This window comes from Biomphalaria glabrata, chromosome 2 (assembly GCF_947242115.1).
Source record: "Biomphalaria glabrata chromosome 2, xgBioGlab47.1, whole genome shotgun sequence".
NCBI lineage: Eukaryota > Metazoa > Mollusca > Gastropoda > Planorbidae > Biomphalaria > Biomphalaria glabrata.
Genome location: NC_074712.1, coordinates 47,411,318 through 47,426,671, shown reverse-complemented (window position 1 = coordinate 47,426,671; position 15,354 = coordinate 47,411,318). Strand labels below are relative to the sequence as shown.

General features: G+C 35.1%; 1 protein-coding gene across 2 annotated transcripts in view; it reads left to right on the top strand.

Annotated features, from left to right (window-relative positions):
- The window catches only part of LOC106066011 (acetylcholine receptor subunit alpha-L1-like), a 54,836-nt gene that overhangs the window by 4,837 nt on the left and 34,645 nt on the right, over positions 1 to 15,354 (top strand). For both annotated transcript variants that reach the window (XM_056020950.1, XM_056020951.1), the window contains exon 2: positions 3,626 to 3,862. In XM_056020950.1, the coding sequence (XP_055876925.1) occupies positions 3,796 to 3,862 (67 nt within the window). In that variant the 5' untranslated portion in view covers positions 3,626 to 3,795. The remainder of the gene's footprint in view (positions 1 to 3,625; positions 3,863 to 15,354) is intronic.

Sequence of the window (15,354 nt, the reverse complement as noted above, 5' to 3'; positions counted from 1 at the left end):
GGGGCGGTCCTACTTTTCGGAGAAATCATAGTTTGTGAACAATATATAAATTTTATATTATGTCGCTCTCCTTCAGGTATTTTTGCCGATTCGGTGGGGTAGGGGGGGGGCGATTGCATGTACTGCCCTCCCCACTCTAGCCCTCTGAGTGGGGGGGGGCAGTCCTATTTTTATGGAGAAATCATTGTATGTGAACAAAATTAGTTGAATATGTATATTATGTCGCACCACACTCTAATCTCAAATTTTATCATTAGTAAATATAAAATGAAAAAGGGTTGTACCAGGTGGGAGGGGCGATACATGCAATCACCTTCCCCTCATTGGACAAACCAATACTTTTTCTTTTTGTATTATAGTTAAGAAATTACAAAATTAAAAAAAATCGATCACTAATATAATTTATACATGCTATAAAATTAAATTCTTATATCGAGTCGCCCCAACCCCATTCTTTAATGCCAAATGCAATCATTAGCAGAAATTATAAAAAGGAGTGAGGATTAATCATTTTCACTACCCTACCCTTTCCAGACAGAGTTTATGTAATTTCACATGAATTTATCTTAATTATTTTAAGAAAGTCTTTGCTTTGGAAAAGTTATAATTCAAACAAAATTTTTCAGTATAAGAGTCACGATTGAGATGAGCTCTAAACCCAGATTATCTTTTCCTAGTCGCCTTTTTCCAACCTTTACTCAATCTGATATTTTTCTAGTTAAATAAGTTTTGGACTATAACTAACAATTTATGCTTGAATTTTATTGAATATTATTTATCGAATAATTTTTTTTCGGCGGCGATCCCGAAAGCCTTAATGTGGGGTATCTTATCTTTTCAAGGAACAAATCGGTTTGATTGGCGATGTATTAAGTGCCTAAAAATTTATATTAGAATATTTTTCAACATTATTCGAAAGGTTCTTTATAATAGAATGAATAATGAGCTTTAGGTCAGGAGAATGCGTTTCTTCAGTGAAGAATGCAAGAAAACGCTTTTCGTGATTGGGCTTCGACCCGAACCCCACTGATGAATAATGAGCTATAAATGTCAGGAGAATGCGTTTCTGCAATGAAGAATGCAAGAAAACACTTTTTGCGTCGAGGCTTCGCCCCGAACCCCACTGATAAATGATGAGCTGTAGATGCAGGGAAAATATGTTTATGCAGTGAAGAATGCAAGAAAACACTTATCTTACAGCGCTCCCCCAGACCCCCAAGCTTGCAAGAGAAAGGCCTCAACATGACATTTTTATTTTTTCGCCGAAGGTTGAGAAACACTGCTCTATTTTATTCTCATATATATATATATATATATATATATATATATATATGCTGTACGCACGTTTATGCATAGGGTTATGTTTACTCGGCGTTAGGGTTAGGGTTTGGAAAAAAAATCGCCCCCCCCCCACTCCAAAGCTCTGGATCCGCTAGTGTACCTAGCCTATAGCCTACTGTCTGACAATTCTTTGGTTCCTCAACTATGGACTAGGAGAAAACGTTAGTTCTTATAACATTCCTATTCACACACTAATAGCTCTGTTCACACAAGACTCGCATTCAGACATGATACACTTATTTCTTATTTGGAAACAAGTTAACTATTTAAAAAATACTTTAAAAAAAAAGCATATATAGTTATAGAATCATAGCGCATTGAAAAAGTTAAAAGCATGAAATAACACTAAACAAAAAGAATTGGTAAACATATTTCTAATCACACAGAATTATTATTGTTAGTCTAGATCTATTACACATTTAATTACATGACTGATGCAAACTAATTGATGCAACTACACTTAATATAAGCTTTAGTTGTGTTCTTTAAAGTATTTGTTTGTAGTTTGCTTGTTTTGAATTGTACTAAACTTGCCACATTGTAACGATCAACTTAACATATTTTTTTTAGCCTGTGAATTAAACGAATTTCTGTTATTATGAAATTTTACAGTCCACTCTCTATTTACTTTTCACTTCCTGGAACTCCCATTTTGTTTTCTTTAAACTTGGGTGAAATTGCTTCTTTTTTTTTTTTTTTTATCAATTATGTATTTTTTAATAGATATAGATTAACAATAATACATTTATGCGCCAAGACGAGCTATTCAGTGCTTGAAAAAAAAGATTCTTTTAGAGTTTAATATTTTCAAACTCAATCCAACGATGAACATAAATTCACATCAAACATAGATCACTTCTATACATTAGTGTCACAGATGCCATTATAGATTTATTTGTATTTAAAAGCTTATGTGTAAATAGAAATATAAACCCTTGACTGAGCCTCAGGAATTACCCCACAAATCTAGATCCTTGACAGCGCCTCAGGTTTTACCCGAGACGTAATTATGATGTTGCAAATCTATTGGTTGATTTGAAAATAAATAAAGACATTTTTTTAAAAAGAGTTAGCGCCAGAGAATTGACGAGAGAGAAAGAACGCCAGTCGATGAAAGAATGTCCTAGTAGACAGACGCGTTTTCTAAGAGCTCTGATTTAAAGCCTTTGTAATATTACTTGTGCTTGTTGATCTGTAACTTGTACATAAGCTGTACTTACGTTTTATATTTAAATAAAGTTCCAGAGTTGTGTTTTAACAAAGAATCTTTTATTGTGAATCCTAGATCGTCATTTATTCAACTATTTTAATTCAAGTGAAATCCCCGGCACCACAACACACGTTGTGACAATTAGTATTATCGAATGGTTGGCTGGTCACGTGGTATGCGCTCTGGACTGTCGTCTCGATGGTCCAGGATTCGAACGCTCCCCTCTTCCATCCTCCGCCGTCCTCTGTCGGGCTAGGAAGTAATACTTTTGAAATCAGAACTATCACCTAACCCTAAAACCAACAAATAAAAATGTATCATTTCAACAGAGCCTAGATAACAATGAAGAATGACCAATAACTACTAGACAATGACTTCGATATCGTGACTCGTTTTTTTCTCTCTAGTCTCCTACAAGATAGCTCTCGATGACTACGTTAGTATTGGCCTTATATCCAAACATTCCTTTTACAAAGCTTCTATTAACTCACTCCGTCTCGTAACTAGTAGGCAGTCGTTCTGTCGTCTTGCTGGTCCCGGTTTGTTACCCTGCGGGAGGTTTGGACTCAGAAGTAAATTATCTTTAACTCTGAAAGAATATCCGAAACATGAACATAAACATGAAAAAAAAAACTGTGTACAAGAGACAAATGATATTTGTAAATAACGTGGTCGATAAACTTTCTCTTCAAACGGTTTTACTGTCACCGAGAACGTGTACAACAAGTTCCATTTTCAGACCTTGCAAGGCATGGGGCAGATGATGTTAAGGCCAACGGTTAACTAGCTGGGTGTCATGTGGCCAGAACTACGACCAACCAGCTTTCCCCAAATAAAGTCAGGTACCCATTAAATTTTGGTGGACTCAGGGGCGTCCTAAAAATCCCGAAAATTAAAATCCCAGTTTTCGCCGAGATTCGAACCCAGGATTCCAGGTTCGGAAACCCCGCGCTTACCCACTCAGCCTACTAGTTGACTAACTTTTTCCTTCCACTCACCCACGAAGAGTGTGTTATGTTTAAGCTAATAGAGGAAATTGAAACAAAAAAAAAATTCACTTCTCTTTTATTTCAGACCATGACCAAGCATTCAAAGAATAGAAGACGACCACTGTGTATACAATGTTTGTTTGAAGGAATTCAAGTCTCGACATATTTTGAAAGGAGTAAATATCATCCCGTTGGATAAACCAATGACTCAAGTGTGGACATAAGAGTCAAAGTGTTGCTCTACCAAGAAACACAATGGACTGGCAACAGATAGCATCGATCATTTTTTGTTTCTTCATTACTGTATCCCTATGCACAAAAGGTTAGTCTCTTTTAGTTCTTTTATAAATAACCAAAGGTTAATCTCTTTACGACATAATATAAATGACTGAACTGATACACGTAGGCCTAAACAGAGAGTCCGGACCATATGTAAGCAATCGTTTCTACAAATCGTATATCAACTCACTCTGCTTGTCTGTCTGCCTGTCTGGTAAAAAGTTTGTACTTGTTTTTTCTCCCACACCCAATCTCGGATCAAGCTGAAATTTTGCGAAATTTTTTCTTTACATGACAACACAATTATCAATTTAAAAAATCATTTAGTTAATTAACTATTGATATTTTTTTTTGGTTTGAACAAGAGAAAGAAATTGAACTTAACATGATCTCAATGCCTGGAAGTCTCCTTTATTACCACTACTTCATTGCCCATTTTATTAAGTCGTTGAACTGATGCTTCCTTAATATTGAAATTATTTTGTGCTATAGAATAAGAAGGGTTTAGAAAATGTAATTATTCTGTGCAACTAAATCGATAAAAAAAATCATCCCGTATCAACACCTCCTTTATCTTGTAAACCGGGTTGACAAGAAAGCTAGTTTTTATAGATTGTTGTTTTTTACGCCACGTATGAAAATCTACAATAGCTGTACACACAATAGTTGTACACACAATAGCTGTACACACATTAGCTGTACACACAATAGTTGTTTGTACAAACATCTACTTTCTATGTTCCTTGTTCAATCTCTTTCGTTTCCCCATTCTCCTCTTTCTTCACTCTCTGTTTATCACATAGTCTCTCTGTTTGTCTCTCTCTCTCTCCCACTTTTTTTTTTGCCCTCTAGCCTCTTAACTTAAGAAAGTGTTCAGTTTGAATTAGTTGAAAGTGGCTCTTAGAGAGTTAGTACATAGCCTACATTATTTTTACCTTTCTGTATTAGCCATCTCAAATGTAGTGAGTTTTGTTGGCTGGCCTCGCTTGACAGGGACAAGGGATGACAAAGTTTCTCATCCTTAGTTGATCCATTCATCCCCTTCTCAGTGTTGGTTTCTAAAGTAGTCAAGGGACTTCATTGGGTTTTAAGACGTTACAAACTGTTAGACAAAATACAATGTTAGACAAGACACAGTCTGAGATCATACAATGTTAGACAAGACACAGTCGGAGATCATACAATGTTAGACAAGACACAGTCTGAGATCATACAATGTTAGACAAGACACAGTCTGAGATCATACAATGTTAGACAAGACACAGTCTGAGATGATACAATGTTAGACAAGACACAGTCTGAGATCATACAATGTTAGACAAGACACAGTCTGAGATCATACAATGTTAGACAAGACACAGTCTGAGATGATACAATGTTAGACAAGACACAGTCGGAGATCATACAATGTTAGACAAGACACAGTCTGAGATCATACAATGTTAGACAAGACACAGTCGGAGATCATACAATGTTAGACAAGACACAGTCTGAGATCATACAATGTTAGATAAGACAGTCTGAGATCATTCAATGTTAGACAAGACACAGTCTGAGATCATACAATGTTAGACAAGACAGTCTGAGATCATACAATGTTAGACAAGACACAGTCTGAGATCATACAATGTTAGACAAGACAAGACACAGTCTGAGATCATACAATGTTAGACAAGACACAGTCTGAGATCATACAATGTTAGACAAGACACAGTCTGAGATCATACAATGTTAGACAAGACACAGTCTGAGATCATACAATGTTAGACAAGACAGTATGAGATCATTCAATGTTAGACAAGACACAGTCTGAGATCATACAATGTTAGACAAGACAGTCTGAGATCATACAATGTTAGACAAGACACAGTCTGAGATCATACAATGTTAGACAAGACACAGTCTGAGATCATACAATGTTAGACAGGACAGTCTGAGATCATACAATGTTAGACAAGACACAGTCTGAGATCATACAATGTTAGACAAGACAAGACACAGTCTGAGATCATACAATGTTAGACAAGACACAGTCTGAGATCATACAATGTTAGACAAGACACAGTCTGAGATCATTCAATGTTAGACAAGACACAGTCTGAGATCATACAATGTTAGACAAGACACAGTCTGAGATCATACAATGTTAGATAAGACAGTCTGAGATCATTCAATGTTAGACAAGACACAGTCTGAGATCATACAATGTTAGACAAGACAGTCTGAGATCATACAATGTTAGACAAGACAAGACACAGTCTGAGATCATACAATGTTAGACAAGACACAGTCGGAGATCATACAATGTTAGACAAGACACAGTCTGAGATCATACAATGTTAGACAAGACAGTCTGAGATCATACAATGTTAGACAAGACACAGTCTGAGATGATACAATGTCAGACAAGACACAGTCTGAGATCATACAATGTTAGACAAGACAAGACACAATCTGAGATCATACAATGTTAGACAAGACAAGACACAGTCTGAGATCATACAATGTTAGACAAGACACAGTCTGAGATCATACAATGTTAGACAAGACACAGTCTGAGATCATTCAATGTTAGACAAGACACAGTCTGAGATCATACAATGTTAGACAAGACACAGTCTGAGATCATACAATGTTAGACAAGACATACACAGTATGCTTTAAGAAAGACACTTATTTGTAAGTTCTTATTCTATTCGTTTGGTGGAAAGAAATATTGATCTGGGTTCCCATTCACGAAAGTGCTATAATGAAAGGGAATATGTGTTCGTCTGAGTAGCAGGTGTGTTGAAATGGAGGCTAACGTGTGATACACTTGAAGAGAAAGTTGTACACAGTCGGACTGTGTATGTGTGCGTATTTCTTGTTTAAATGTGAAAAGCATAATTAGATCGATTCTCAAGTCTGTGTGTGTGATAGATTGAACGGTGTGGATGTTTATATTCATTAAAGGATTCGCTTGAAAGACAAACGTAAGAAGAATAAAGTGGACATTCTGGGATGGCCATTGAACTCAAAATGATTGCAGGTTTCTTTTTAAAACAATACGCCCCAGCGGACCCCTCATTCCTTTTTCTTTTTCACACAAAGAAAAGACGGATTAAAGAAAGATTACTTTAATTCAGTTCAACCTTGTATTATGAGCATAATTACTTTTTAAGCTTTGCTCACCATAAAAACAACACTCGAATATCAAAGCGAACTTTTACATTCGTAGTAATGAAATGTATGTTCATTCGTTCCGAGTCACAAAATATTCATAGAAAAATGTAAAGTTCACATTTCAGACCTTGCGATCTATATACGGCAGGTGATGTGAAGCTCTTCTGTTACTTTGGCCAATTGTTAACGAGAAAGGTGTCATGTGACCAGCACTACGTCCAAACGCCTTTATTTTTAGGGCCTTCAATAGACCACCCAATTCTAATGGGTACCTGACATGGAAAAATATACATATAGAAATACCATGTTGAAACATCCATACAGAGATAATCATGTTGAAATATCCAAAAATAAAAACAAGACAACTACAAATATACAAAAAAAAAAGAAGTATTTATTTAGATTTATCCTTATAAAATTTTCATATATTTTATATTCATATAAAATAATCCGTAGAAATATAGAAAATAAAATAAACATATAAAATAATATAAAATAAACATATATAGAACTATATAACACTATATCAGGTTAACGTTGTATTGCAAGGTTTCTTTTATGTATTTGTATGTATAATATCATTTTTAGATCTGGTTTATGAGTATTTGACTAGACTTAATAATAACAATTAATACTTCTTTTTTTTGTAACGATTTCATAATAAATGTTTGGGATATTTAATTATAATAAATCTCTTAATTTAAAAACGACTACAACACATAACAATGTTAACTGTAAACAAATCTAAAAAAATTGATCTCTCCTTATGAGAAAAAAAAGTGAGGTCACTGTCAATAAGAACCTTTGGCCTCATAGTTCAATTCAAATCTTTGTTGAGAGTCTAAAGTTTTTTCAAAAGATTTCAACAGAACATGGAGTCCAACTATTTTATAGGTTAGAATACAAGAAAAAGTAAGCAGTTTGCTTACCTACCATTTTCAACAGGACTTTTTTTTATCTCCTTTTTTTTTCTTCGACATAAAAGTGCAATATCATTTTAGTGTTCACTGACTTCAAGTTTTGTAGGGTCAAAACATAAATCTAGGGTTTTGTAGGGTCAAAACATAACTCTAGGGTTTTGTAGGGTCAAAACATAAATCTAGGGTTTTTTAGGGTCAAAACATAAATCTAGGGTTTTGTAGTGTAAAAACATAAATCTAGGGTTTTTTAGTGTAAAAACATAAATCTAGGTGCCTTTTATGTTACAAATATACAAAATTAGACTTTGGATTTGAGCCAAATTCTGACAGTTAATAGGACAAGACCACTGGTTTAAATGGTTTTCTAATAGTCTCATCTTATTCTTTAATGGAGGGCTTCTATTTGTAGGAAACTGAATTTTAATTATTTTTTTAATGCACTAAATACGCATTGACTTCAAGTCCGCATCTGCCATCTATGGCTTTAAAACAACACTTGGGAGTCTGCTTGGGAGTCTGCTTGGGAGTCTATTTCAAACTGCTCGGTAATCATCAACACTAGGAGGACACTGGGTGTTTCCACATCTTGTGATCTCCACATTTATGTTCCTCCACACTTATATTCCTCTACATTTATATTTGTTCACATTTATGTTCCTCCATATTTAAGTTCCTCCACACTAATGTTCCTCCACACTTGTGTTCCTTGGGCTGTATTAAAAAACCAATAAAGTCAATCTTCAATCTTTGTTATGGATGCACTTAAAGGTTTCCATGGGGACGTATTCAACTTTGAGGTATACAAAAAATTGTGTTCCTAGACAAAAGAAAGAAGACTTTTTAACAGCAGCCAGGAATGAGAGTGGCTCTTCGCCGATTTCTCTGTGCGGCGGTAAACAGTCAGCTAAATGATCATTATAATTAATTACAACCATTTTATGGGCGCAAACTATGTGATGCACACTCGATGACACCTACCGGTGCAAGGCCAGAGGCCGAACCCTACGAGGTGGTCTTTTGTTTTTTTACATTGTACCGTCATAAAACCATTTTAAGGCCGCTACCTCAAAGTGCGACTCCCTGCGAAAATCGGCTGGGCGGATGGGATTGGGTAAAGGGCCTTCTTCCCCACGTGCAATGTACTCGATACTGTGGAGGATGTATTCCAAGTGAACCTATCCACTTCCTCAATGAATGTTTCCACCACGGTGCCACGCTAAGGCCTTGAATATACCATGGCGGCTTATACACCCTATTATATATCAACTTACTTTTTTTTAACAACACCTGGCACAATCGGCTTTCAAATTGGAGACTTTTGAATCCCAAATGCAAGCTAAAGCCAAGGACGTGTACAGAAAAGAACTTAATCTATTGAAGACAGACAGGGTCTCAACTGCATCAGATGTTGTAGGATATATAGAATAATAGGTAACATGCATGGGTCCCCGCAGTGGGATGCAAGGGGGTGCACTTGCACCTCTCCCCCTGGATTCTGAGTAGTCAAATTCTAGCCACTTTTTTTGCACCATCAGGTCAATTAAAATCTAAATAGTTACTGAACAAGTAGTGCTTCCACTATTGACTGAAGTACAGTTGTAGTTACTAGCCTAGGCTTATCAGGCATTGATGGCTGACCATTCACGTGCACCCCTCTGGATTTTTGGTTAGCCAAATTTTAGCCCACACGAAACATATACACATTTACAACCAGCGCTTTATGAATTTGACTTCTATGTACTTCTCGATGACGACAGCTGATCTTGTAACAATCTGACCGAAAGTGGGATAAGGGAATTTTTAAATCTTTGTGTTTTAGTCCTAATGGAAAGGAGACGACCACTTCGTTCAGATCTTATGTAACAGTGGTTTAATGGGTGCAGGTTGTCCTTAACTCTTTCTCTCCTAACTGACGATGCCAGCGTTGATTCCATCAGAATGTGGTAAACAATTACGGAGAGAAAGAGTTAAGAGTCGAGATTGTTTTGGAAAGGCATCGTTCATGAAAAAGCTCTTCAAGAGATGATAGCTGTATTCGAGTGAAATGCGATGCTTTTTTAATTAGTCTATTTAGTTTAAGTCTTTGTGCTAGTGAAGTATTACCATACCAGCAGGTGATGGCAAAGTTAATTAGACTGCTGATGGTTGCTGTATAAAAAAGTTTAATAATTGTTTTGTCGACGTTAAATTTTCTTAGCTTTCTGAGATAAAAGAGACGCTGGTGAATTTTTGTGTAGAGGCTTTGACAGTGATACAGATTTATTTCAGTTTGTTGTTGATGGTTGTACCTAGATATTTATATTCTTGTACTTGTTCTATGGTTTGATTGTTTATCTGAATTTCTGCAATATGGCCATTACGTTTCCTAAAGTCAATAATCATTTTTTTTAGTTTTCTGAACATTTAAAATTAGAAAGTTTACCATTGGTAAAAGGTGTTAATTGTTGAATGGTGCAGATTTTCGTCACCTGCAATAAGGCCAATGATTGCTGTGTCGTCAGCAAATTTTATGATGCGAGTGTCAGCTGATAGGTTCTAAATGTCATTTGTGTATATGGTATACAATACTGGTGACACGACGCACCCCTGCAGCGCTCCAGTGCTAAGCTCTCTCGTGCCTGACACAGGCTCGTTCACTTTTACATATTGTGGGCGTTTGATAAGAAAGTTTAGAATCCAAGCTTGTATGTTTTTGCTAACGTTCAATTCAGATAGTTTTTGTATCATGCGATGTGGTTGGATGGTGTTGAATGCAGATGAAAAATCTACGAATAATACTCTGGCGTAGTGTCTCTGAGTATCAAGATGATGGTATAGACAATTCAGCATGAATAGTATTGCATCTTCTGTACTTCTTGACGGTTTGTAAGGTTTTTACACCTTCAAATCAATTAACTTCTGCTAGGAAGCAACTTAACATGTAGTGCTTCCATTAAAATAAATTTAATAGAGATAAGCTATTGCTGTAATAAACTGTAACAAGCTCATCTGTAGTTCATGTCCGACCATGTACGCCTGCAATTCAATATTCTATAGCACGTCGTAACGATTTATTTTCATTTGCATGTAATTAATAGTTATCATTATATTTAGTAAAGACCTAGAATATGATAAAAGTTTTTTTTTTGTCTTGGAGTAAAAAAACCTGCCAGCTGTCTTGTGATTTGATTTATATGAAAGTTTCTTTAACAAGATTAAAGAGTACAGTTATCTTGGTAAATGTAGGCCTATTTACGTCTTGTGGAGTTGCTTTTAGTGTTAGCGCTCAATAAAATAAAATAGCAGGTTAAACACGTCCACCAGTTTGTGATAGAAGAGATATATAAAAAAAATTTCCCATACCACCCGAGTCAAAACGTTGATTTGTATCGACGGGGCACTGGCAGCATCAAGAAACCAAAATATACGAGCAGCAGCAGCATGAATTAACTTCGTTTTCTTGGTATTTCGTTAATAAAATGCAGATATCTCAGTCACTGAACAGATGTGTTTGAGCGTTGGATTTATTGATGACGATTGTACTCGATAAGAATTGATTGGCTTTTGCCATTGTTGTTTAAAGAGACGCACTGATGTGTCCAACTTCATTGTCAGCGAATACATTAGTTTTCTTTTTGACATGGACAAACATTTTATTTTTGTATTCTAGTGGACCGCTAAGACGATACAAGTGTTCTGCTGAGCTATTCCCAGGTCTTGTCTTTCTCACAGGTTTTACCTGGCCAAGTTTTTATGTCAATGTTTTCTTTTTCACGTTCCGTTTTATTCCAACATTTTGTGACGTGATGGCTGCTATTAATATTCTCCCCACACACAATCACACACACCATCCCCCACAGCATCACGCACGCACAGTGTCACGGATAACATCTATTCCTACACGTTCGTTGAACTTAAACTGTGATAGATGTCTCTGGGCTATCTTGATGGCATTAATTTGCCAGCTCTAGGAATGCCAGCCTTGTTACTTGGCATCAGAAATGTGCTGCATATCTAGTCAAGTGATGAGTTAGAAGATTGCTGGCGATGTCTACTTGATAGAGCTACGTGAAGTGCCTGCATTTTTTTTGTTAGTTTGACTGCACAATTTTTGGGCTCATTTTTCCAAGGAGAATGTAAAACATTTTGAGTGTGTGAGTGTGATTTGTCAATAACGAATGATGTTTAGAACATCTTTCTAGAGCTGCCAAAAGTCTTCTGTTTACATTTCGTTACCCTTCCTAACATCCTAGTCTTCTTTTTACTAGTCACGTGACAGTCTCTAAACAAAACTCTCCCTTTTTATGAAACAAATATCTTTTCGCGCCAAATTCCTAATCATGCCATAACAGTATTATTATTGATAAGTGAATTTTTATTAAAGCTTTTGGAAAAAAAGTGTAGGGCCCTCCACTTACTTAAATCCGGCCCTGGTCAATGTAATACGTCTAAACACACACAAACACACACATATGTAGTGTACACTAGGCGCATTTATTTATACACAGACCAATAAGTGAACATGGATATGAAGCAATATGTCTCTAATATTGGTTTCAAATCCTACATGTTTACATAATGGAATGAAACAGTTACACGAGATGCTCAAACAAAAGTATTGAGATAGCAAGATATATTTATACAAAATAAAAGACAGATCTGTAGTTTATAACACACAAATTTATACAAAATAAAAGACAGATCTGTAGTTAATAACACACAAATTTATACAAAATAAAAGACAGATCACACAAATTTATACAAAGCGAGTATGAAGAAAACTTTGGGGAAATCGAGAAAATCTTACAATAATAAAACAATAGAATTTTTATAAAAATCTAGATATTTAAATACGTCTGTACTTTCATTAAACTAAACAGATATTGAAAAATTGTGTCAATCAATTATCTTTTTTTTTTCTTTTTTTTTTTTTTCTTTTACAAAAATAAAAAGCTTTAGACGGGGATAGAAAATGGATTTTCACTTTTTGTCCCATTTATTTTTCTATTGAATGTTGACCATTTACCAATAGTGTAATCATCTAGTCAACCAATAAGTGTGATCATCTAGTCAACCAATAAGTGTGATCATCTAGTCAACCAATAAGTGTAATCATCTAGTCAACCAATAAGTGTAATCATCTAGTCAACCAATAAGTGTAATCATCTAGTCAACCAATAAGTGTGATCATCTAGTCAACCAATAAGTGTGATCATCTAGTCAACCAATAAGTGAAATCATCTAGTCAACCAATAAGTGTAATGATCTAGTCAACCAATAAGTGTAATCATCTAGTCAACCAATAAGTGTAATCATCTAGTCAACCAATAAGTGTAATCATCTAGTCAACCAATAAGTGTGATCATCTAGTCAACCAATAAGTGTAATCATCTAGTCAACCAATAAGTGTAATCATCTAGTCAACCAATAAGTGTAATCATCTAGTCAACCAATAAGTGTAATCATCTAGTCAACCAATAAGTGTAATCATCTAGTCAACCAATAAGTGTAATCATCTAGTCAACCAATAAGTGTGATCATCTAGTCAACCAATAAGTGTGATCATCTAGTCAACCAATAAGTGTGATCATCTAGTCAACCAATAAGTGTAATGATCTAGTCAACCAATAAGTGTGATCATCTAGTCAACCAATAAGTGTAATCATCTAGTCAACCAATAAGTGTAATCATCTAGTCAACCAATAAGTGTAATCATCTAGTCAACCAATAAGTGTAATCATCTAGTCAACCAATAAGTGTGATCATCTAGTCAACCAATAAGTGTAATCATCTAGTCAACCAATAAGTGTAATCATCTAGTCAACCAATAAGTGTAATCATCTAGTCAACCAATAAGTGTGATCATCTAGTCAACCAATAAGTGTGATCATCTAGTCAACCAATAAGTGTAATCATCTAGTCAACCAATAAGTGTAATCATCTAGTCAACCAATAAGTGTAATCATCTAGTCAACCAATAAGTGTAATCATCTAGTCAACCAATAAGTTTGATCATCTAGTCAACCAATAAGTGTAATCATCTAGTCAACCAATAAGTGTAATCATCTAGTCAACCAATAAGTGTGATCATCTAGTCAACCAAAAAGTGTAATCATCTAGTCAACCAATAAGTGTAATCATCTAGTCAACCAATAAGTGTAATCATCTAGTCAACCAATAAGTGTAATCATCTAGTCAACCAATAAGTGTAATCATCTAGTCAACCAATAAGTGTAATCATCTAGTCAACCAATAAGTGTGATCATCTAGTCAACCAATAAGTTTAATCATCTAGTCAACCAATAAGTGTAATCATCTAGTCAACCAATAAGTGTAATCATCTAGTCAACCAATAAGTGTAATCATCTAGTCAACCAATAAGTGTGATCATCTAGTCAACCAATAAGTGTAATCATCTAGTCAACCAATAAGTGTAATCATCTAGTCAACCAATAAGTGTAATCATCTAGTCAACCAATAAGTGTGATCATCTAGTCAACCAATAAGTGTGATCATCTAGTCAACCAATAAGTGTAATCATCTAGTCAACCAATAAGTGTAATCATCTAGTCAACCAATAAGTGTAATCATCTAGTCAACCAATAAGTGTAATCATCTAGTCAACCAATAAGTGTAATCATCTAGTCAACCAATAAGTGTAATCATCTAGTCAACCAATAAGTGTAATCATCTAGTCAACCAATAAGTGTAATCATCTAGTCAACCAATAAGTGTGATCATCTAGTCAACCAATAAGTGTGATCATCTAGTCAACCAATAAGTGTGATCATCTAGTCAACCAATAAGTGTAATCATCTAGTCAACCAATAAGTGTAATCATCTAGTCAACCAATAAGTGTAATGATCTAGTCAACCAATAAGTGTAATCATCTAGTCAACCAATAAGTTTGATCATCTAGTCAACCAATAAGTGTAATCATCTAGTCAACCAATAAGTGTAATCATCTAGTCAACCAATAAGTGTAATCATCTAGTCAACCAATAAGTGTGATCATCTAGTCAACCAATAAGTGTAATCATCTAGTCAACCAATAAGTGTAATCATCTAGTCAACCAATAAGTGTGATCATCTAGTCAACCAATAAGTGTAATCATCTAGTCAACCAATAAGTGTAATCATCTAGTCAACCAATAAGTGTAATCATCTAGTCAACCAATAAGTGTAATCATCTAGTCAACCAATAAGTTTGATCATCTAGTCAACCAATAAGTGTAATGATCTAGTCAACCAATAAGTTTGATCATCTAGTCAACCAATAAGTGTAATCATCTAGTCAACCAATAAGTGTAATGATCTAGTCAACCAATAAGTTTGATCATCTAGTCAACCAATAAGTGTAATCATCTAGTCAACCAATAAGTGTAATGATCTAGTCAACCAATAAGTTTGATCATCTAGTCAACCAATAAGTGTAATCATCTAGTCAACCAATAAGTGTGATCATCTAGTCAA